Source organism: Xenopus laevis, chromosome 2S, assembly GCF_017654675.1.
Source record: "Xenopus laevis strain J_2021 chromosome 2S, Xenopus_laevis_v10.1, whole genome shotgun sequence".
NCBI classification, from domain to species: Eukaryota; Metazoa; Chordata; class Amphibia; order Anura; family Pipidae; genus Xenopus; species Xenopus laevis.
Genome location: NC_054374.1, coordinates 30,996,712 through 31,021,164, shown reverse-complemented (window position 1 = coordinate 31,021,164; position 24,453 = coordinate 30,996,712). Strand labels below are relative to the sequence as shown.

The following is a 24,453-nucleotide window of genomic DNA, read 5'->3' as shown; positions in this document are numbered from 1 at the left end:
GTTCAAAAAATTCATTGAAAATGGGATGAAAAATCCGAAAAAATCGGATTTTTTTTTCCCGCAAAGCAAATTTTCAGGAAAATGTAATAATAAATAAGCGTAAAAATCCTGAGCGGACTTGAACGGCGTTTGTAGCAGAAAATATTGAGATAAATTTCGGACTTTGATAAATAACTTCCTTAGTCTAATTCAGATTGTTTTGATAAAATGGAGTGGCCTTTCCGTAATTCAGAGCTTTCTGGATAACAGGTTTTCGGATAACAGATCCCATACCTGTATTTATGCACAGGAAAGCTAACAGAAGCAGAGGTTTGGAAAATGACATATTAAGGATCACTGCATCAGTCAAGTAAAACATTCTAACCAATTAAATGTTTGCTTTTATTATTCGTACTGTGATAGGCCAATAAGATCTTAATGTGGCCTGTAATTTTAGATAGAATAACAGATGTCAGAACATAGTGGGGGTCATTTATAAACTTTGCGCCGTGCAGATTGGTTCGCAAAGTGAATATATTTGCCCTGCACATTGTTATATTTATAAAGCTGAATTGCAATTTTTTTTCCCAATGCGAATGTCTATAGCAGCTTTTTAAATGTCACAATACGCAAATTTATGCGCACACTCTGCGACACAATTACGCCACAACTTTGGTGGCGGATAAAATATTCGCAAACTGCCAATTTAAGTTACTGTCAACGCTATTTTCGCGTACAACATCGCACGTTAGGTGCGCTCGCGCAAAGTCCCGTCTCACTTGCGCGGCATTTGCGAAAATTTATTCACACTGCGAATTCGCAAAAAGCAGAAAGACGGGCAGAGCAGTGCAATATATTAGCGTTCAGGAAAAAACATGCGCAATACAACCATTTGCGAAAAATATGCGCTGCGCACACTTTATAGATGACCCCCAGTGTTTTTGTGACCAGGAAATGAGGAAGATACAGATATTCATAATGCCATTTTTTAGTGCAGTATTTGAAGGTAAAGGTGGGTGTTTTTGTGAAAATGTGAGGGAAGTTCATTGTGTGTGGAAAGCAGCAGAGCAGAATTAAACAGCAAACTGAGGAGTGAGAAGCGGGTGGGTTGACTTTTCTTTTGCTTATTTTGTCAAATGTGATATTTGCAGATATATGTAAGTTTTGCAGATGTATGTACGTTTAATCAAACCAGCCTCCCCCTCCCCAAATAAAAATGAGATAGAGAAGGAAAGCACCACCACAGCTAAAGACCATGCTGTTCCCTTCAAGGCAAAAAGAAGAGCTTTCCATTGGCCGCTTAGTTAACAGAATACCATTGGAGGACTGACTACAGGCAGCTTTTTCAGAGAAGAGCTGCGCTTTAAATGGTTCTTTGAACTAAACAGTGGGAAGAGGCTTTTCTTGAGTCTCGGTTTCTCAGAGTCATTGGAGTCTGTCTGCAATATAAGATACAAATAAACTAGTTGTACAGTTACAGTGTCATAGGGTACAGGCAGAATCAGGGATTACTAACTGGTAAACCACTTATAATGCAGATATATATTAGGGATGGACCAAATCCAATACTTTGGGTGTCAGCAGAACTCCTGAATCCTTCGTGAAAGATCTGACCTAATTCAAATCCTAATTTGCATATGCAAATGAGGGATAGGAAAGGGAAAAGGAGATTTTTTTTTAACTTCCTTGGTTTGTGACAAAAAAGTCATGTGCTTTTAAGGATTGAAAATTGGTTTGGGCAGCCATAAGGCTGAATCAGAATCCTGCTGAAAAGGGCTGATTCCTGCTGAATACCTATACTCAAAGTAATGGATAGCACACCCAATTTCAAAAAAATAATAGAAAAATGTATTACAAAAAAGTAAAGAAAATACAAAAAAATTATACAAAAATAATAAATAATATAACAGTGAGCCCAACGCGTTTCGACCTTAGGGGTCTTCCTCGGGGGCACAAATAGACAAAAAAACTAATTTTTTTTTTGTCTATTTGTGCCCCTGAGGAAGACCCCTTGTTTTTTTGTCTATTTGTGCCCCTGAGGAAGACCCCTAAGGTCGAAACGCGTTGGGCTCACTGTTATATTATTTATTATTTTTGTATAATTGTATTTTCTTTACTTTTTTGTAATAAATGTTTCTATTATTTTTTTGGGTGTGCTATCCATTACTTTGAGTATTTATAGTCTTGTCTGGAGACCCTTATGGGGAGTCCCCTATGGATTTGCACTTTATTTTAATGGGTGTGCGCCTTCTCTCTATATTTTGTTCCTGCTGAATACCAAACTGAATCCTGGATTTGGTGCATCCATAATAAAAATGGATTACGTCTAAGCCGAGGCCCCTCAGTTCATCAAGGACTTGAACTACAAGCTCTTGAGCAAATAACTATAAGACCTCAGATTGGACATAACTATATATACTGAAGTCTTTATACCAAGGTAATGATAATAGGGATGCACCGAATCCACTATTTTGGATTCGCCGAATCCTTTTAGAAAGACTCTGCTGAATTCTAATTTGCATATGCAAATTAGGGGTGGGAAGGGGAAACCATTTTTTACTTCCTTGTTTTGTGCACATGCAAATTAGGATTCGGATTCGGTTCGGCCGAATCTGAATCCTGCTGAAAAAGGCCAAATCCTGGCCGAATCCTGAACCGGATCTTGGATTCGGTGCATCCCTAAACGATAAGGAAGTATAATATCTATCACCCAAGAAGAGTAAAGTGTACAGATATGAACAGAAAACATACAAATGAACATCATTTATGCATTAAAAGCAATAACAGGTATTACTAAAAGAAAACACAGCATTTATTAATTGATAACTTGTACAGGAGGACTGTAAGGACAGAAATGTATTAGAGGAAAACTATACCCCTGAACAATGTCTCTATAAAAATATATTGCATAAATCATCTCATTTATACAACCTTGCTTCATATAAATAAACCATTTTCGTGATATATTTTTTTAGTAGTATGTGCCATTGGGTAATCCTAAATAGAAAATTGTCATTTTAAGAAATAAGGGCCGCCCACTGGGTTCCTACAATTCACGGTGCACACAAACAAACCATACATGTTAGGTCACATGAGCCAATTAATGGGCAAAGATCTGTCTTTTGTTAGTGCTGCAGTATTTCTGGTAAGGTGATCGCTGAGGCTCCACACAGAATATCAGAAAATGAACGATAAAGGGCAAAGATGTAAATGGGCAATATTTACTTAAATTTATATTCCAGTTTGTTACAATTTTTTAATATGCCACTTAATTTGTTCTAAACTATCTTTTGCTTAAGTATTCATGGGGGGTGTATAGTACAAATAAATGATGTATATTGATTCTGCAAAGTACATTTTCTGAACCTTCAGTACTAGTGATGGGCGAATTTATTCGGCAGGTGCGAAATCGCAGGGAATTCCCACTTTTCGCCGCCGGCGAATAAATTAATTTTTTTTGGACACTGGCGTAATTTTGCCGGCACACAAAAACGGACGCTGGCGTCCAAAAATGGATGTCGGTGTCCAAAACGAGATGCCGGCGGCTTTTCACGAATTTTCCGCTGTTTCGCTAATTTCCTGGGAATTTTTGGGCGAAAAAGGACAAATTCGCCGATCACTATTCAGTATGAGAAGAAGCTCGCAGAGACCATTCACAGTAATCTATGCAGGACGGTGTCTTTCTCGATGGATACTCAATCCCATTGCGACATTAAGTAGTGCAGCCTCAGGGTTAAGGGTGCAAAATAAATCATATCTACCAGAAAATATACCATTTTAGTGCATATTCACAGGTTGGTGTCTTTATATTTATTACAATTGGTAACAGATTCATTTGACTATTTACTCTGTCTTTCTCCAGCATGAAGCTTAAAATGATTTCTTATTGCCGGGGTCTGTGACCCCAGAACTTACATTAGAGGATAATTACAATGCTACTTTTGTATTCTTTATGCATTACCCATTATCTTTCTAATGAGGCAAACCCTATTCTTCTTTGCCATTGGCAAGGTCAGAACACTACCTGCTGGTTTGGACAGGTGGGACGATAATACCTAAATAACATATTCAGTTTCATAGGAAGAGGGTGGGGGTACATAGAAACAATAATTCACACATCATAAATAGGGTTGGGCGAATTTGACCAGTTTTGTTTCGCCAAAAATTTGCCGCTGGTGAAATGACGCTGACGCCCATTAAAGTCTATGGGTGTCAAGATTTTTTTGACGCAAGTCTTTTTTTTGGCGCGCAAAGCCATACTAGTCTATGGGCGTCATTTCCGCGGCAAACAAAATTTGCCCATCCCTAATCATAATTAATATATAAGAATTACAAATGTTAGTTCAAGTCCCGCTTAAAGGTAAAACATTCTTCAGTTAAAGAGAGCAATAAATGAGTCTGGCACACACAACACTCCCATGAGGCAGACACTGCAGATTTAACATACAAAAAGCTTGATAAGCAACAGAGGATGTTGGTAACGAGCTCCCATAGGTTTCCCAAAAAGGGAAGAATATGTTCCACTCCCATCTGTGCTGCTAAACATAAATGTGTATCTTACATTGCATGACATATCAATATCTCCTTAGAATGAATAATATATATATATATATATGAGTCTCTATAGGGTGGAGTAGAACAGCAGTCTTGTTAGTTATAATTAACACTTTATTGTTCCATATATATCTGTATAGTTATGTGTATGGCTTGTATGTGGTTTAAAGCTCTGCAGCACAAATCTTCTGCAATCTAAATTGCCATATTGACCATTGTATTGTACGAGCCAAGAGCTGGTCTGACACACTAATCACATGCATTGTACACTCCAAAAACGGCAATCTAATTTGGCATTCAGGCCAACTACTCTTTATAAGCAAAGGGCCCAGAGCCATTGTCATTTAGCAATGGTGTAAACTGCAATGCACAAGGAATCAGTTGTCATGAAGCCACCAAATAGTTTTCTTCCCTTCTCAATGCTCTGTTTATTCCCACTCCACCTTCCCATCTCATTGCACTACTTCCATATATTCTCCCTCCCCTGTCTGCACAGTTCCAGCCAGCCCTCTAATGAAGACTATATGAGATGTGAATTACAGGTGCACTACCTGGACAGGTAATAATAGTTCTAATTAGAAAGAGGATTTTGTGCCCAAAGGTTTTGAATCTACATTATTTATTCTAGGGTTCAGTGTCCCTTTACAAGCAATTTCTGGCACCCTGGGATATAAGAGGTAAACCTTAGATCAGAAGTGCCCATACTTTACTAATGCGAGGTCTACTTTAAAACTTCGACTTCAACCATTCGCCATCTAAAACCTGCCAAATTGCTGTTTTAGCCTATGGGGGACCCCTTAGAACCTATTTGGAGCCAATTGGTGGACTTTGAGAAGTTTTGTTTTTAAAATACTTCGAAACGAATATGATCGAACAAATCCAATACACTCTATTCACCTGCAGAAAAAAACTTCGATTGGTCTTTCCCCCCCCCCCCGAATTTCGAAGTTATGGGAGTTAAAAAAAAACTCCCATTACTTAGAAATTCGACCCTCGATAAATCTGCCCCTAAGTGATGTTGTCTAGGGATGGGCGAATTTGACCCGTTTCGCCAAAAATTTGCCGCCGGCGAAATGTCGCAGACGCCCATTAAAGTCTATTGGCTTCAAAAACATTTTGTCGCGCGGCGAAATTGTTTTGACGCACGTCTTTTTTTTTTTGACGCATGCTGCCGTTCAAGTCTATGGGCGTCATTTTTTCGGCGAAACGAGGCGAAAAAATTCGCCCATCCCTAATGTTGTCCCATTATGATCTACATCCATAACATATTATTTAAATATTGATTTATGAGAAAATGTACAGTATATTGCTATATTATTTAATATAACAAACAACTATTTCTTCTGTTACCTTAAAATGATATATGTCTGAATGAAAAGCATGAAACAGGAGGGTGTTTTGAGATCTTGAGATCTACTGATCACCAGCTAAAGGTCTACTGATGATGAAGAGACCACTCAACAATATTCTCTCATGTCTCGCCTATTTTCTCTCTACCAGCTCTCATCTTCAGTCCTTCGGTGTTTGGGGTTATTCCTACCACACAGGCTCTAATTAATACACAAGCACTATCCTGTGTCATCTCTAAACTTACTGTTTGAGATTTCTTCTTTTTCTTTTTAATAACTCGGAAAAATCCCTGCTTCTCCTTCATTTGTTCAGAATGGCTTTTTTCCACCCCTGTCCTGCAGAGCACAAGAAGAAAAGGAGAGAATAATCAGTTTAGTTTCATCAGTCCCCTGCAAAAACATGGCAACTGTTTCATGGAACCATAGGACACAGGCCAACAGCTACAGCTGTGTATTCCACATGGGAACCCCCTGGCCTGCCTCTAGTATTGAACTGCAATGCCCTTGCATGTTTCATGCACTTTTCATTAGGGATGCACCCAATCCAGGATTCAGCCAGGATTCGGGCTTTTCCAGCAGGATTCAGATTCAGGTGGATCCTTCTGCCCGGCAAAAACCGACCCAGAATTTGCATATGCAAATTAGGGACGAAGAGGGAAATCATGCAACTTTTTGTCACAAAACAAAGAAGTAAAAAATGTTTCCCCCTTCCCATATGCAAATTAGGACTCGGTTCAGTATTAGGCCGAATCGTTCTCAAAGGATTCAGGGTTTCTGCAGAATCCAAAATAGTGGATTCGGTGCATCCTTACTTTTAATATACAGTAGAAGCACCATTTTACATTTTTCAGGGGCCAGAAAAAAACGGTGTAAAATCAGGGAAATGTATTATGCATAATATAAAGGTGGGACCACAAAACAACAATGTAAAATGAGGGGAAACTTAAAATCAGGGGATGTAAAATTGAGGTTCCGCTGTAGTATACATGTGTCTATGGGCTGCTGTAGTCTGGATACTGAGATGCTGGTAATCCTTTAAAGGGGTAGTTCACCTTTAAGTCATGTTATAGAATAGCCAATTCTTAGCCACTTTTTAATTAGTCTTCATTTTTTATTTTGCATAGTTTTTGCATTATTGGCCTGTTTCTTCTGACTCTTTCCAGCTTTCAAGTGGGGGGTCACAGATCCCGGCAGCTGAATAGCTATTTATTCTTTATTTATTACTCATCTTTCTATTCAGGCAATGAGGTCCTCTCCTATTCATATATCGGTCTCTAACGCAAACCACTGCCTGGTTGTAGGGTGATCTAGACACTAGCAACCAGATAGGCGCTAACATTCCAAATTGGAGAACAACAAGCTAAATATCTACTGCAATATCTACTGCATATTGTCTCACTCTCTATATTGTATTAAAAGTTAATTTTAAGGTGAACAACCCCTTCAAGATGGCACACTATATCTAATATAGGTAAATCTAAAAACTAAAAACAACTGGACTTGCTGAGTAATCAATGAATTCATTGATTACTCAGCAAGTCCAGTTGTTTTTAGATTTACCTATATTAGATATACCATGACCTGGATGAATGAAAATCTTCATAGTCATGGCACACTATATATATATATATATATTTTTTTTTTTTTTTTTCTTCTCAATTCTATTTATTGAAATGTATCAGAAAAGGATGTACATACAGCGGTATGATAAGAGAAAATATACATTTCTTGTTTTACAATACTTATACAAAATCGATCAATATGTTTGTACAACTGTTAACAATAAAACTTGACAAAGCATTTCACCTTTATAGCCTGTTATGCATTTACATTACCAATACCAACTGTCTGTGGTCAATATATATCATGTCACAATTTATACGATGTGCGGTACATTTGTAGTTTCTAAGGGTTAATCATAGAGCCAGTAGAAAGAGCTTATAGAGGGGAACCTAGTTGGGGTATAATTGGCAGGAATTAATAGTTTACCATCACACCACACGATTTGGTACGTAAGGCCAGTCCACTAGGTGGGAACCTACTCATGTGTCCTCATCCAAATCTAACCATATCCCCCACACCTTTTGAAACTTCCCTGGACAGTTTCTTTTCATGTATGTTAATTTATATAGGGGGATTGTTTTCCTAACAAGATTTACCCAATAGGAGGCAGCTGGGCCAGAGGCGTCCTTCCATTTGAGAGCTATCGCCTTGTTTGCATACATTAGTAGCACAGAAAGAAGGGTGCACTCAGCTCTTTTTACCGTTACCTCTTCAACCCTGTTCAATAGAACTATAATAGGATCCAGGGGGGATTCTAAGCTCCGTTTTTCCTGAATGGTCTATACCACCTATTGCCAAAATGGCTGTATCACAGGACAGGTCCACACCATATGAAAATAATTTGCCACCGTGGCCGAGCAGCGAGAAAAATCTAAATAGCATCCAGTTTGGTAACTCAAATTTTTCTTTCAGTGTTTGGAACTGCATAAGTTTAACATCTTCAATAATATCTGCTAAGTATTTAATCCCATATCTTGCCCACAGATGAAGGTCTTGGATGCTTTCAAAGTGCCCTATTTTAAGATTACACCAGAGTGGGGTGTACTTAGAGCAACTTGTAGGAGGTATGGGTGAGAAATTAAGAGCTTCTTGCCAAGCCCCACTGTAGCCTTCATTAGGGGGGGTGACTGTTGGTGAGTTTTTTATACCCCCTATAGAGGACATTTTTAAGTCCCTCGAATGAGCCCATTACTTGTGCCTCCAGCAATGTGCTGGCATTTTGTGGAGAGGCGGGGGACCAGCGCCACGCATTTACTAATTGGGCTGCCAAGTAATACAAGAATAGATAGGGAGAAGCTAATCCCCCTCTTGTGACTGGGAGTTGAAGAGTCGCCAACGCAATTCTAGGTTGGGATTTGTTCCAAAACATTGAGATTTCAAGACTCCTAAGGGATCGGAACATTTCCTTAGTTATTGTTAACTGAGATTGTCTGAAGATGTCTTTTAGCTTTGGCAGGATAATCATTTTGAAAAGGTTGATTCTGCCATATAAAGACAATGGCAGGGATGACCATGCCTCAACTTTAGATTCAATGTATTTTAACACTGGGGAAAGGTTTAAGTCTACAAATTTCTTGAGGTCCCTATGTATCCAAATCCCGAGGTATTTAAATAACTCAGCCCATGAAAGGCCATGAGCATTAGTAGACACGTCAAGGCCCTTTGGATCAACTGCAAAAAGGATGGATTTAACCCAGTTTATCCTGAGTAATCTGTATGAATGTTTATAATGCCCAGTGCCGCCCTAAGCGCTTGTCCTGGGTTGGCTAGGTATAGCAAAATGTCATCAGCGTACATGGACACCTTTGATCCCTCCCAACTTCATCCCTACCACCGCAGGACTAGCTCTAATGCGACAGGCCATGGGTTCCATGGCTAGAGAAAAGATCAAAGGGGATAGAGGGCAACCCTGTCAAGTCCCTCTCAGAATAGGAAAGGATTGTGAGATTGTGTAGTTGGTTCTGACTCTAGCCACTGGGTTGTTATATCATGCCTGGACCCATTTGATAAGGGTAGATGGAATACCCACTGGACTCATTGTCGACCACAGATATGTCCACTCCACCGAATCAAAGGCTTTTACATTATCGAGTGAGGCAATTACCCTCTCCCCCGGGTTGTCATGCGTAATAGCCAAGTTAGTGTAAAGTCGCCTGATACTTGTATCTGTGGACCTTCCTGGCATAAAACTCCCTCAGCTTCGGATGCGAGCCTGGTGATGTTACAGCGCCACGCACCCCAGCCACGACGCCATCAAGAATGCGCTTCCCCTCAGTCGCAACTGCGGTGTAATGCCTGTTGGATTGACGATTCTTTTTCCTCGGGACCCAGGAGAGATGAGCAGCGTTGCCGCACCAACGGTAACGTGCTACAATCGGTAAATTCGTTTATAAACAGGATTAATGTAGGCCCTCAGGCAGAGGTCACGCAGCGTGCGTCCTACCTGGTCAGCATGCAGACCATGCCCCCTATATATAGATAGATAGCACAGGCAGTGTTTTGCCGGATTTGTTGAAGAGGGAAACCCCAGGTATTTGTAAGATCCCTTCCCATCATATTTAATGTGAATCTAGCTAAGTATACTGCTCCCTATTTCATTCAGAATAATCTGTAAGCAGCAGGATTCTTAGGTAGCAATCTGTTCGGCTGTGCGTTGCAGATTACTGTCTCCTGCTAATACGGGAGAAGCATAAACAGACATGGTGTCCCATAGCTTGCTGAAATCAGAAAATGCATACAACAGCATACCTGATTGTCTTAAATTGTTACACAAGTATCTAAGTATCTATTCTGGGCTCTCTGCCAAAAGCCAATTAAGTTAGAAACATTGTATCTTTTTCTGGCTGTTCGGTGCAGGAGATCAAATAAAAAGTCGGGACGTTTCAGTAATAAATCCGGGACTGCGGATTGAGCGTGACAGTTGGAAAGTATGCTACAATGCTGCTTCAAGTATACTCATAAAGTATGTGGGAATTTGAGTCACTACTATGAAAAACAGCTCAGATCCTGTATGCCTGTGAGATGGTTGAGCTGCTTGGTCGGGGCTGCACCTTTAAATGGTGTAAATGCATGGGAGTTGCAGGAATGATAACATGGTAAATTATTCACAGCCTTTACTCAGCAGCTATGACTGGAATCCCAGGAGGAATGAAGGATAAGAGACACAGCCAGCGACCTCATTTTACAGCTTCCCATCCTGACATGAGCAAAACACACTTATTATGTTCGCTGGACTTGTAAATTCATCCGACAAATGCTGTGAGCAGGGGAGTAAAGTGTAGGAAATCGGCCCTGCAGAATAGTGTTAGAAACCTGCACTTTGCTCACATATAATAGATATCTGCCTGTAATGTAACTGTATAATACACACATTTACATGCCATATATCTATCTAATTGTTATACAGGTATGGGACCAGTTATCCAGAATGCTCCGGACCTGGGGTTTTCCGGATATGGATCTTCATACTAGAAAACCATGCAAACATTAAGAGGCGAATTTATTAACAGTCAAAATTTTTTTTTTTTTGGTCAAAACTCTCAAATTCGAATTGTGAATTATCCAAACTCAATTCAAGTTTTAATTCAAATTCGAATTTTGAGATTAATCATACTCTGGCCCTTTAAGAACTCAAATTCAGTCACCTAAAACCTGCCAAATTCATGTGTAAGTCCATAGGAGAGGTCCAGTGACTCAATTCTAATTTGGTTGAATTCAAATAGAATACAATGATTTTCTGAGTCTGTAATATATTCGAATTTCCAGCAAAATCGAATTCACCTGAGTTAAAAAAAAAGTCACATGAATTTGAAATTCGACTCTTGATAAATGTGCCTCTAAATAAACCCAATATTCTGGTTGTGCTTACAAAACAGATTAATTTTATCTTAGTTTGGATCAAGAAAAAGCTACTGTTTTATTATTACAGAGAAAAAGGGAACCTTTTTTAAATTGGATTATTTGATTATAATGGAGTCTATGGAAAATGTTCACTCCGTAATTCAGAACTTTCTGGATAACAGGTTTCCGGATAACAGATACCATATCCAGCTTTGGACTGGCCCGGCGGGCAACGCCGATTCTATCAATGCCGCCCCCCCTCGCTGGCTTACCTGTTGGAAGGGGAGGCAGGAACACTAATGCGGAGAGCGCAATTGCGCTCTCTCGCAATAGTAAAGCCGAATTTCCGGTTTAAAAATGAAAATTCAGCTCTTAAAGGTACCAGGAGCGGCTTTTTGCCACCCCTGGAAACCTCTCCGGTGTTGCCGCCTGAGGCGAGTTTCTCAACTCGCCTCATTGGCGGTTCGCCCTGGCCGACGGGACACCGGGAAAAAACCTGGTGGGCCCCGACTCTTAATGGGCCCCCACCGGGCCAGTCCCCTCTCCCGTTTGGATTTGGGGAAAAAATATGTTTTTTCAGGCACAGCGCAGTGCCATCTGCACATGTGCGCGGCCCCTATTGACTTAGCAGACGCCTTCATCCATGCGCGCTCGGCGCATCATAGTGGTGGGCGGGGGTCGCTGGACATTAGTCCCGGTGGGCCTTGGGCCCCCCAGTCCGACCCTGCCCATACCTATACCAAAAATTCTCTTCTCTACTAATTACTAGTCCCAATCTTCACGTCAGTTTAATATTCCTGATACCATTGACACCCCTTGGGTGTGGTGATCCAAGTTACAGAAAGATCCCTGATCTGAAAACCCTCAGGTCCCCAGATAATAGACCAATGCAAACTGCTTTTTATGCTTATATTAAGCACACACATGTGAGTGCAATCTATGTTTTTACCTTTTTAATCTATTAAAGAAGTTTTTACACGATTTTAGCATATGCTTTTTAGAAACCTGGAGCTTACCAAGACTGGGATAAAGGATTTTATTACATGCTGATGATAATTTTAAACATCTGTAAGTACCCACTGCCCCACATACTCACCAAGAATAGGACAAGGGATTTTATTACATGCTGGTGATATTTAAAAACGTCTGTAAGTACCCACTGCCCCACACAGGAGGTGGCCACATTATTTATCAAAAGCACGGAAAAATGGCCTTTTAACCCCTTGGTGGAAGACCCCAAAACCACATCGTTTAACTATCGCACAAAGGGTTATATATTTCATTCGATTCAAAAACTACTACACTATATTGTGTTTGTATTTCCTTCTTGTGTCTACCCTGAGCTTTTAGCGCTGGTATATCTTCAATTGAAGAAAAGGTTGTTTGCATTTTGGTCGATCTGAGGGAGAACAGGTCATATACCGGCAAAGGGAGTGAACTGCAGAACCTTGGGATCTTGCCTTCCATTCCCAGATAATAGACCCCAGACTAGAGAACATTTCCCAGGCCATATTTTATTTTATAGTACATTTGCTTCTAAAAATAATATCCCATATTATTTGCATTATTGCTTCCAACATTCCTACAAAAATAAGTAGCCACTGACCAGTGATCAAATGTAGTCTGCCTCTTGGAGTTTGTTACCCCACCGCCATCAACTGGATGAGAAGAGCCACGACTTGATACGGTGTTTTCATGAAACGTACCCTCTGGGCGCGGCGATGGAACTGAGTAAGGTGAAGAGATGAAAATGTTGTTAGTGATCCATAAATATCTGAAAAGCTTTTAAAGTCAAACAGACTTTGTCAAACTTTGCACCACTGGTAAATGAGGGATGCAGCGAATCCAGGATTCGGCCATTTTCAGCTGAATCCTTGTGCCTGGCCCAACCGAATCCTTAAAACCATGTGAGTTTTTGTCACAAAACAAAGAAGTAAAAAATGTTTTCTCTTTTTCCCTCCCCCTCACTGATTTGCATATCAAATAAGGGTTTGATTCGGTATTCGCACAAAATTTTCACAAAGGATTTGGGGGGTTGGCCGAATCCAAAAAAGTGGATTCAGTGCAGCCCTAGAATCCATTATTTTGGATTCGTCCAACCCTTGAATCCTTCGCTAAAGATTTGGCTGAATACCGAACCAAATTTGCATATGCAAATTAGGGGTGGGAAGGGGGAAACATTTTCCCTCCCCACCCCTAATCTGCATATGCAAATTAGGATTCGGTTTGACCGGGCAGAAGGATTCGGCCGCATTGAATCCTGCTGAAAAACTGGATTCAGTGCATCCCTATATATGAGTCAGACTGGGGCTCTTTTATCAACATCGGGCTAATTTGTCTGCAGGCAGTAACCCATAGCAACCAAGCAGTAGATGGCTTTTTTCAGCCAGCTGCAGGTAGAACAATGCAGCAATTTGATTGGCTGTCCATGGCAAATTGCCCAGTTCTGATAAACGACTCCTTTCTTCTATACGATACAATTATTATTGGCTGTGTACATCACACATACATCAGCTGCTCAGGGCAACATGTAGTGCCCACCGTCTTACCTCTGTAGAAGCTGCCGACACGTCTGGGAACTGTCTCACTGTATGTGTGCCGATTTTCTTTAGATGAAGCTCCGTCATCAGGATGAGAATCATGGTATGGACCTCCCTAACCCAATATTGAAAAAAAAAACAACCAAACATCGTTATGTGGCATTACTCTACTTTTTATTTTAAGTACACATTTCATGGGCTGATGCTACCGGTTTCCATGTACACAGGAAAAGAAAAGACTAAACTCAAAGCACTTTGAAGAGGGCGTACAGGTATGGGACCTGTTATCCAGAATGCTCAAGACCTGGGGTGTTCAGGATAATGTAATTTGGATCTTCCTACCTTAAGTCTACTATAAAATCATGTAAACATTAAATAAACCCAATAGGCTGGTTTTTCTTCCAATAAGGAATAATTATATCTTAGTTGGGAACTTACGATCAAGTACAAGGTACTGTTTTATTATTGCAGAGAAAAAGGAAATAATTTTTAAAAAATTTGGATTATTTGGATAAAATGGAGTCTATGGGAGATGGCCTTTCTGTAATCAGGAGCTTTCTGGATAACGGGTTTCCAGATAATGGATTCCATACCTCCCAACATGTTGGAAACGGAAAGAGGGACAAAAAGATTTGCTGCGCACAATGCTGCATATTTTTTGACCACACCCCTTTTTGGCAGCCACACCCCCTAATTACCATGCCCATTTTTTGCCAGGTTATGAAAGTTTGAACACATTTCTGTAGTGTTTATATTTTATTACAGTTTTACTAATGAAGGTAAATTGCCCTTTAAGCCGTGAGTCTAACGTCTCCCAAGGGACAAAACTGTTACAAATATATCAAGTATCTATTCCGGGCTCTCTGCCAAGAGCCAATTAAGTTAGAAACATTGTATCTCTTTTGGCTGTTCACTTTCCTTTACTAACATGGGACTGCAGGTTGAGCTGTCAAAAGCGGGTAGTGTTCCGCTCAAAACGGGACAGTTGGGAGGTATGCCCATACCTGTACTTTTGCCAGATCTCTTTTATCCCAACAAAGAACTGGACTTCTTGTGCCCACTCTCACAACAATTACATATACAGTGAATTATGTCAAATATAGGTATTTATATAGTCGCACAATCGAAATTAGTATGGGCTGATGAGCACTGTACTACAACTAAAAGGAAAACAAAACAATTTGGAGTTTCAGTGCTTTGATAAAAGGGGTTGCATTCTTCTACAAGGAACTGTACATAATATTATGAAACATGAAGACATGGGTCTTGTTTAACTCAAAGCAGTTACTAATCAGGCAGCTGGTCAATATTGAGTGGGTTCCTGTGCACCTATACACCACTGTTACTCCAAAGCAAACATACATTGTATCTGTTTGCCATGTTCCTGGTAATGTTTGCCTGTTTGACACATTATGACTGAATGCAACAACATTTAGAGATCAACATTTTATGCAGGAGAAGGCCTAAAAATACTTTTTGTGTGAAAAAACTAGGGATGCACAGAATCCACAATTTTGGATTCAGCGAACCCCCGAATCCTTGACGAAAGATTTGGCCGAGACCAGAATCCGAATCCTAATTTGCATATACAAATTAGGGGTGGGACGGGGAAAAATGTTTTACTTCCTTGTTTTGAGACAAAAAGTGATGCGATTTCCCGTAGGATTCGTTTGGCCGGGCACATTAGGATTCAGTTCGGCTGGGCAGAAGGATTCGGAAAAAGGCAGAATCCTGCTGATAAAGGCAGAATCCTGGCCGAATCCCGAACCGAATCCTGGTTTCGGTGCATTCCTAAAAAAAAATCAGGATCCCATGTGCAATGGCCCTGAGTATCTCTGCTGCGTTATATCAGGATGCGGTGGAGAACAGAATCCGAACCCTAATTTGCATATACAAATTGGGGGGGGGCATTATTTTACTTCCTTGTTTTGTGACAAAAAGTCATGCGATTTCCCTCCCCGCCCTTAATTTGCACATGCAATTTAGGATTCAGTTCAGCCGAGCAAATTAGGATTTGATTCGGCCGGGCAGAAGGATTCGGCTGAATCCTGCGGAAAAAGGCAGAATCCTGGCTGAATCCCGAACCGGATCCTGGATTCGGTGCATCCCTAAAAAAAACATCAGGATCCCATATGCAATGGCCCTGAATATCTCTGCTGTGTTATTTCAGGATTTGGCCGAGAACAGAATAAGAATCCTAATTTGCATATGCAAATTAGGGGGGGGGATTTTTTTACTTTCTTGTTTTGTGACAAAAAGTCATGCGATTTCCCTCCCCGCCCTTAATTCGCACATGCAAATTATGATTCAGTTTGGCTGGGCAAATTATGATTCGGTTTGGCAGGCAGAAGGAATCGACTGAATCCAAATCCAGCGGAAAAAGGCTGAATCCTAGCCGAATCCCGAACCAAATCATGGATTTGGTGCATCCCATAAAAAACATCAGGATCTCATGTGCAATGGCCCTGAGTATCTCTGCTGTGTTATTTCATGATAAAGACATTCATTTAAGAAAGGAATGGAACATATATTCAGGAAACTTCCTCTTGTTTGGGAGGAGGTCAGCAACAATTTCATGTTGATAAAACAATGGCCCAGCAATCTGATCAGATTCCATAAGCAAATGCAAAAAGTTCTACCCTAGGGCCTTTCAAAAATGTTGAGCTCGGTGATGTGATCGACTGGCCTGCAGACCTGATTGGATACCTGGGCAATCAATGCGGGTACAGTAGAAAACAACAAAGGCCAAAAGATCCTCATTCTTGGCAAAATTCTTTTGATCTTTGTTATTTTTCTAGTGTTTGGGTTTGACATTGTGGCTTTCTATAATAAATGATTTGCAACGCAGGGTGTTTTTATAAACAATTCTATTATTGAAAAGAACATCGACATTGTAAGGACAATGCTGGGAACCTCAGCTACTGTATTATATTTTAAAAATGAATTAGTGCTGAAGAAGGTCGGATGGTGTATTTATTATAACACAGAACTATCCCATGCACAAAGTACGGAGCTGGATATATTTCTTTGCTCAGCAGCACACTTAAAAGCACAGCAAGTGGGTTGCAGAGGCAACATATACCTTGAACACAAGCCAGAGCTACACAACATATAGAAACACAGTAATACACAAGGTGCTCTTGTTAGTAACACAAGTAACTGGAACATTTAGCCAGAATATCTAGGGGGTGGGCTAAAGGACTGCTTTATTTAGCTTCCCCTTATTCCCCATGTCTGGGCTTGATTATGAATAAAATATGAACTGGAAGTAGACCTATTTTTTAGATAGCTATATTTAAAGGAGAACTAAAGCCTAACTAAAGAAGTAGCTAAAAACGTTGTACATTATGTTTTGGGCTTCTGTACCAGCCCAAGGCAACCACAGCCCTTTAGAAGTAAAGATCTGTGTCTCCAAAGATGCCCCAGTAGCTCCCCATCTTCATTTCTGCACATGCTCTGTGCTGCTGTTACTTACTGAGCTTAGGGACCCTCTCACAATATACAATACACATAGAATAGAAATGTCACAATATAAGGCTGATTAGTAATTAATACAGATAATTACTACATGGCAGCACAAACCAGTGCAATTAGCATGAGAATCTAATAATCAGCCCTGTAGCATCAGCTTATATTACAGGCCAATTTTCCTCTCGATAATTAGTGACCCCTAAGTTTAGCTTCTCAACAGCTGCTCAGAGCCCACTGAGCATGTGAGTGTCACAGACACTTTCCAAGATGGTGACCCCCTGTGACAAGTTTGAAGTCCTGGATCATTGCTGCTATTGACAAGCTGAAACTTTAGGCTGGTCCAATAAGTTCAGTATATAAAATGTGTCATTTTTAGCCGTATTAATTTTTAGAGTTTACTTCTCTTTTAGGGGAAAATTTACTAAAGGGCAAAGTGACTAACGCTGGTGAAAATTCTCCAGCGTGACGTCATTTTCGGAACTTCGCCGATTTACTAACGGGAGAAGGCGAAAATTCGCTAGCACTAGCGCTCATTCGCACTCTATCGCCAGACGAATATTCGCTCTGGCGAATGGACGTAAGTCCGCTAATTCACTAACATGCGCATTTTACTGAACGTTACCTGTTCCACCAGACTTGCCTTTGCCAGCTTAGACCGGGCGCAGTGCAATGGAATGCTTAGGGCTTCCTCAATTTTTTGTTTTGCTTTTCCCTTTTTCAGGGTGATAGGCTGCAAAAGTCCGTAAATTTTTTTTTTGGGTACCCGGCTTCCCCCCTACATTTCCTAACATATGGCACCTAAACTATACACTGGGCTCATGTGTAGGGCAATATAACAACTTTATTTTATTTTATTAAGGTTCCCCGGGCTTGTGTAGTGTAATGTATTTGCTGCAACATATACGTCCATTCAACTATAACTTCCTGCCGTATGCAAATTATCCAACGCTAGCGCAACTTCGTTTTGCTTGCTGAAGCAATGTTAGCGAAAATTCACCAGCGTTTGTCGCACTGGATGCAACTGGCGCCTGGCGAAGTGTTGCGATGGCTGCGAAGCCGTCAATGGCGAATTTTCGCTGCTTAGTAAATTTGCCCCTTAATGTTTTTAGGTGCTTTAGACAATGAGGCCTGTGTATCCTCTTATCCTCACTTACAATATAAATAGAGATGGTGATCACCAATTCAGAGACAGTTGCAATTTTAGAGAAATAAAACAGGTCATGTTGAGTTTTTGCTTATATATAACTATGATTATTTATATTACTCTTTACTTGAGTCAGACCTCAGTCTTTTGTCGCGTGTGTAATGAAGCTGCACCATCTCTGTTGGGGTCTTTAGCTAATGTTCTTGAGTGGGTCACCTCAGATGGAACCTGGTCACCCTGCTAACAGCAAATAAAAAAACAAAAACAGGTTTCACATGGAATTTGGGAGCAAGACGTTACACATATATTGACAGGGCAGACACAGCATTGTAAAGCACAAATACATCAATAAAAGCGCAAAGAGACACATTTCAGCTTAATTTCAATTAACTGGCATTGGGCCAACATAAATAATATTCCCTTTTGTAGTCTTTTAGACATAACTAAGGAAATACAATATTTGCTTTATATCCCTTAGAAACAGACATCTGGAGCAAAATAATGTTTAAAGGTATATTTCCCTACTAATAGACACAGGATTGTACACCAGACTTCCGACATGCTGTAGAACACTTTTTAAAAAGCAGCTGTACCTGGTGGACTTAAGGGTAGGACTACATGGACGTTTTCGTTGCTATCCGACGCGCTGCGACAAAACGCCTGCGACAAGATGCATGCGACAGAAATAAGGTAAGAGAGAAATGTCGGATGAAGTCGCATCGTTGATCCGACGCGACACGACTGTCGGATGCAGACGTTGCGTCTGCATTCGACAGTCGTGTTGCGTCGGATCAACTCTGCAACTGAATACAATCCTTTTGGGATGCGCAAATAGTTACAGTAACTCACAAGTGGCAAAACAATCCATTCCACTTAACTTTGAAACAGGTTAAATTCCTAACCTGTGTTCTATAAAACGTTGCTACACAGGTCAATTAAAGCCCAATGTTTATACTAGTCAACAGTCCCTAAACTGAAACTCGCATATTTTGTGGCATAAAGAATCCTTTACGAAGGATAGGAAAGGAATTACAACGTTTTTAAACAAATAATTAATTAAATGTATTTGGAGTAGAAAATATTCTATATATATAATATATAAATATATTATCCAAGAAGACCAGAACCCCTGGGACATTTGGGCAAAAATAAAAATATTGTATGTATGTGAGCATATATACAGCCAACGTGATGTTTCGGTCCACTCTGGAACCTTTCTCAAGGCGGACCGAAATGTCACTCTTTGCCTTACCATTAACATCAATTTAACCATCTTACCATAGCCTTAGCAACAAATGATATACAGAATAAAAGCACTGAGAGTGAGCCCTGGGTCTAAGGCTTTTGGGTAGACCCCTGGTGTCCCAGTCCGACACTGGTTGAGTGAGGAGAGGAGGAATAATAGTTTGGAAAATGGGCCCATGGTCTAAGGTTTTCTGATGGGCCCCTGGCATCCCAGTCCGATACTGAATATAAGGTCTAGTAACTTACAACATCCAATAAACGGGTTTCTTTTACTTGGCATTTGACATCTGACTAGCTGCTATAGGCTATTTGTCCTGAGCAAACATTGCACCTTTTATAATACTCCCATATTTGATTTTTCTGTTGCTCAAATGTGTAATTTATCTATCAATTTCACTAAATAAAAAATTCTGAAGAGATGAGTAACTTTGTAGCTGTAAACCCACCCTAGTAGTAGTGTCTTCTGTACAATCTTCCCTTGAAGATCCAACAGACCTTGTCAAAGTTCGATGCTGTACCTGAGGTGATAATAGCTGGAGACTACTGGCTCTCGATGCCATGCCCTGAGCAACATTTAGTCCTGCATCTGTACCCTTAACCCGCACTCTGTCCCGGCTTACATACATAGAGTGTCTGTGAGGGCGTTGTTGTGAGGAGAAAGGACTAGTATAACCAAGGCCATAGGAAAAAGACTCATGTGGAGCTGACAGAGAATGGGAATGACTACTGTCCATTTGATCAGGAAGTTTCAGCTCTTCCATGGTTCTTGAGTGTTTTGTGGTGGGTCTTCGAGACTCCAAAGTTCCCTCTTTTCTATTTGTTCTCCCAGAGGGGCTTAGCATGCCTCTACTGTCCCCATGCCTCGGGGCTGCTGGGCTTGTTGGAGAGTTTAAGTCATGGCAACTAGACGGAAAATATCTACTGTTGGGTTCTAATATTTGGCCTCTGGCTTCACTAAGATTGCCAACTGATTTAGAGTCTGTCAGGACACCATGAGTTTTGGAATAGTTCATGTAGGAACTGCTCTTCTTTGATGACTGAGGAATGGTATCAATATAGCCGTGGCGGTTATGCTTTTCGCCCTTCTGCCAGCTTCCTGTTTTTCCTTCCATGAACGAATGCCGATTATGCTGAGAACGTGAACTTGATTTCATGTATTTGGTCCCCGGTACATCTGAAGTCTTTTGCTCAGGACTGAAATCAAACTCATTCTTGGACTTTGCTTCCTTTGGACTAAGCAGATGCGGTAAGTTGTTGCTGGCAGGGTCCTTGTTGCCTGGCCCACTCTGATTCGGTTTTTTTTGGTGGACTGTTGGGCTATGGGATCCTGCAGGATGCGCTCCATTTATAAAGGTTTCATTTGGAGGATGAGGTTCTTCACTTCGTTTTGGTCCAACTGAAAGCGTCTGTGTATCTTTACTGTTTGATCGGTGGTGTGGCTGAACTGAAGAGGTTTTGCTAGACGGTTTTCTATGATAAAAGACAGTAGGAAATAAACATTCGTTTTACTTTGACTGATAAAGAAAAAACAAGATATTAGTACAGGTATGGGATCCGTTACCTGGAAACCCGTTATCCAGAAAGATCTGAATTACGGAAAGGCCACTTTCCATCGACTCCATTTTATCCAAATAATCCAAATTTTAAAAATGTATTTCCTTTTTCTCTGTAATAATAAAACAGTACCTTGTACTTGATCCCAACTATGATATAATTAATCCTTATTGGAAGCAGGGCCAGCCTATTGGGTTTATTTAATGTTTACACAATTTTCTAGTAGACTTAAGGTATGAAGATCCAAATTACATAAAGATGTGTTATCTGGAAAGCCCCAGGTCCTGAGCATTCTGGATAACAGGTTCCCTACCTGTACACGAATTGGTTTGTACAAAAAATTAGGGATGCACAGAATCCACTATTTTGGATTCAGCCGAACCCCCGAATCATTCGCGAAAGATTCCACCGAATACTTAACTGAATCTGAATTTGTATATGCAAATTAGTTGTGGGAAGGGGAAACAATTTTTAGTCCCTTGTTTTGAGACAAAAAGTCACGCAATTTCCCTCCCCACCCCTAATTTGCATATGGGGATTCGGTTCGGCTGGGCAGAATATTTGGCCGAATCCGAATCCTGCTGAAAAAAGGCCAAATCCCGAACCGAATCCTGGATTAGGTGCATCCCTACAAGGAATAAAAAAATAATAAATGCTACCTGCGTATTGGTTGCTATGGCTTACTGCATCTGTTCAAACTTAGTGCTTTTTAATATATGACCCCAATAGTGTTTAAATTGTTGCTGCTTAAGGTGCCAACCAAGACACTGCTATCTGCAGCAGATCTCTTCCGGTTCATGGGATATCTGTGATGAATACATTTTATGTTAAAGTACAGCAGTTTCCTACAAGCTGAAGCTAAGAGAGGATGCCACTTGTTTCTTATCAAAGGCTTCAGTGCTAAAGATGTCCTTGGAGACTTGTCCTTTTGCCGATAGCATAATATAACCTTTGCAACTGTATCTATATATTGCCCCCTCTGATGCTGAAGGTAGAGTCCTGCGCGGGTCCATTTTTTGGAACCCGTACCCCACCCATACCCGCAACCTGCAATCCGCAACCTTGACCCGTATTCTTACCAGCTTGGACCCGCTACCCGACCCGCAAGTACCTTATCGGCTACCCGGACCCGCTGACCATCAAGAATCAGGAAGTGCTGTCATTGTAGACCGGAAGTAACATCATCGGAAGTAGGCATGCTCAGAAAAAAAGAGTAAAAATCGCTATAGAAAAGACCCGCAGCCTGACCCGCGTCTATACCTGCACCCAGAACTTCTACCCTCAAGCAGCAGGGTAATGCAGGTTTTTGCTGATAACCCGCGTGTACCCGACACTCTGCAGGACCAGCTGAAGCTTTGCTGCCTTATCAGAAAACCAGCACTACATGGTAAAATGTATTATGGACACCTGAACAAGCAGCCTACTTTTAGACCAAAGGTGGATATGTAAAATTCAATTACCTGCTAGCTGAGTTACTGTCAGAATGGTGAGTTTTCCTCTTCGATGACCTAGAAGGAGAGGTTCCACCACGATCCAAGAGCCTCTGGGTTTGGAATGCTGGATGGTTTAAGCTCTGTTCGGTCAGGAATCTATCAGATGGATTCAGCTTCAGCAAATTCTAGCCAAAGAGAAACACACATTAAAAGCCCTGTATTTTTAATACTTAGATTTACTGTTAAACAAAAATTGACTATTTTTGCTCTAAGAATCATTCTACCTTCATTAGGCCAAGCAAAACACTACTTATTATTCCCAGATATCGTCTTTCCAGTGATTGAGGATGATTAACGGCAGGAAACTGCAAAAAAAATAAAATAAAGCATTACTAAAAGAGACGTGTACTCATCATCAATGCACTTTTTCACTACCTTTACATTAAGGGCTCACTAAACCTAAAACATATACCCCCACATGTAATAAAAGGCACTAAGTTTACCCAGGAGCAGTAACCAGTAGCAACCAATTTAAACATGTGACCAGGAAATTCTACCTGCTGATTGGTTGCTATAGGTTACTACCCTGGGTAAACTTAGTGCCTTTAATTACACAACCCCAATAGTATTGTATGTTGTAATGCATAAAAAAATTAAGGATATTAAAAAGTCACTAAGGAGTTCCATGATCACAATATCGGTTTCACAAATTATTGCATATTGGTCCCATCCATTTCAGTGTAAAGTGTAGTTTATCCATTCTGGGAGAGGTCTATATATAGTAAATAAAGTATCCCCTGTTGTAAAATATAAGGATATTATAAGTCATCAAGTAGTTTCGGCCTTGTGCTTTTATATGGTCATAAAACTAATAGGGGACTTATAATATCCTTATATTTTACAATGGTCATGAAGTTACTCTGTGACTTATAATAAGATAAACCTAATAAGATAGAACCCCCGATAATTAAAATAGAAAAAAAGCACCTAAGTGAGTCATGTGACTGAAATGATATCACTAAGCACTGATTATAACTGATGATCTCACTAAGATAATTTATATATTTATATAACATTTCTAATATTTTATTTCCCTGCATAAACTCCCTGACAACTCAAATAGGATTGATGCACCTTTAGAAATGCTCTTAAATAACTAGGGTTATTATTAATGTTATACAAAAAAAGTCGATTTTCAAAGCTCTGTGAAGTCACAGTAATGTTAATGCTCCATGAATGAATGCACTTCAATCATTAAACTTAGGCACAATTCAAAGGAAAGAGATTCTCCCCAAATCTGGCTGGAAAGTAATGGTCAATAACTGCTGAAGAATTTCTTAGAAACAGCTGTTAGCAAGCTGCCGGCTTTACATCACTCAACACTGCCCCAAGGAAAACCTGTGGGCATATGTAGAAGTTAGTTTAGGTACTGATACTAGGTGGTCTTTTAAATGTGGATTCCATTTGTATGCACAGGCTTTATGTATCTGCTACAAAATGAGAACATTCCTTACTGCACTGAAATGGAATAGTTTGTCCCACAAGTGGTATCCCGTTATCAGTTTAAGAATAGAAAAATCTATTAATTGATATAGACTAACAATCTGGCCAATGTTAAAAAGAAAATAAAATGCCAAATATATATTCCCCTTCCAGGGGCTTAACTATAGAGGAAGCTATATAGGGTTGCAGGGGGCCCAGGAGGTATAGGGGCCATGAGGCCCAAATAATGGCCAATTTCAACATTTATTGGTAAAACAGGACAACCTCTGGATATTAGG

The 24,453-nt window shown here is 40.3% G+C and overlaps 1 protein-coding gene across 10 annotated transcripts in view; it reads right to left on the bottom strand.

Moving 5' to 3' along the window:
* Positions 1 to 24,453, bottom strand: part of cdkl5.S (cyclin dependent kinase like 5 S homeolog) — a 177,788-nt gene that overhangs the window by 9,532 nt on the left and 143,803 nt on the right. For 6 of the 10 annotated variants that reach the window (XM_041583556.1, XM_018249045.2, XM_018249046.2 and 3 more), the window contains 8 exons: positions 22,957 to 23,037; positions 22,700 to 22,857; positions 20,132 to 21,155; positions 18,579 to 18,680; positions 13,835 to 13,940; positions 12,892 to 13,012; positions 6,128 to 6,218; positions 1,296 to 1,418 (listed from right to left, as the gene is read on the bottom strand). In XM_041583556.1, coding sequence (XP_041439490.1) covers positions 1,296 to 1,418; positions 6,128 to 6,218; positions 12,892 to 13,012; positions 13,835 to 13,940; positions 18,579 to 18,680; positions 20,132 to 21,155; positions 22,700 to 22,857; positions 22,957 to 23,037 — 1,806 coding nt within the window. The remainder of the gene's footprint in view (positions 1 to 1,295; positions 1,419 to 6,127; positions 6,219 to 12,891; positions 13,013 to 13,834; positions 13,941 to 18,578; positions 18,681 to 20,131; positions 21,156 to 22,699; positions 22,858 to 22,956; positions 23,038 to 24,453) is intronic. The other 4 variants (XM_018249048.2, XM_018249047.2, XM_041583560.1 and 1 more) reach the window with 4 other exon arrangements.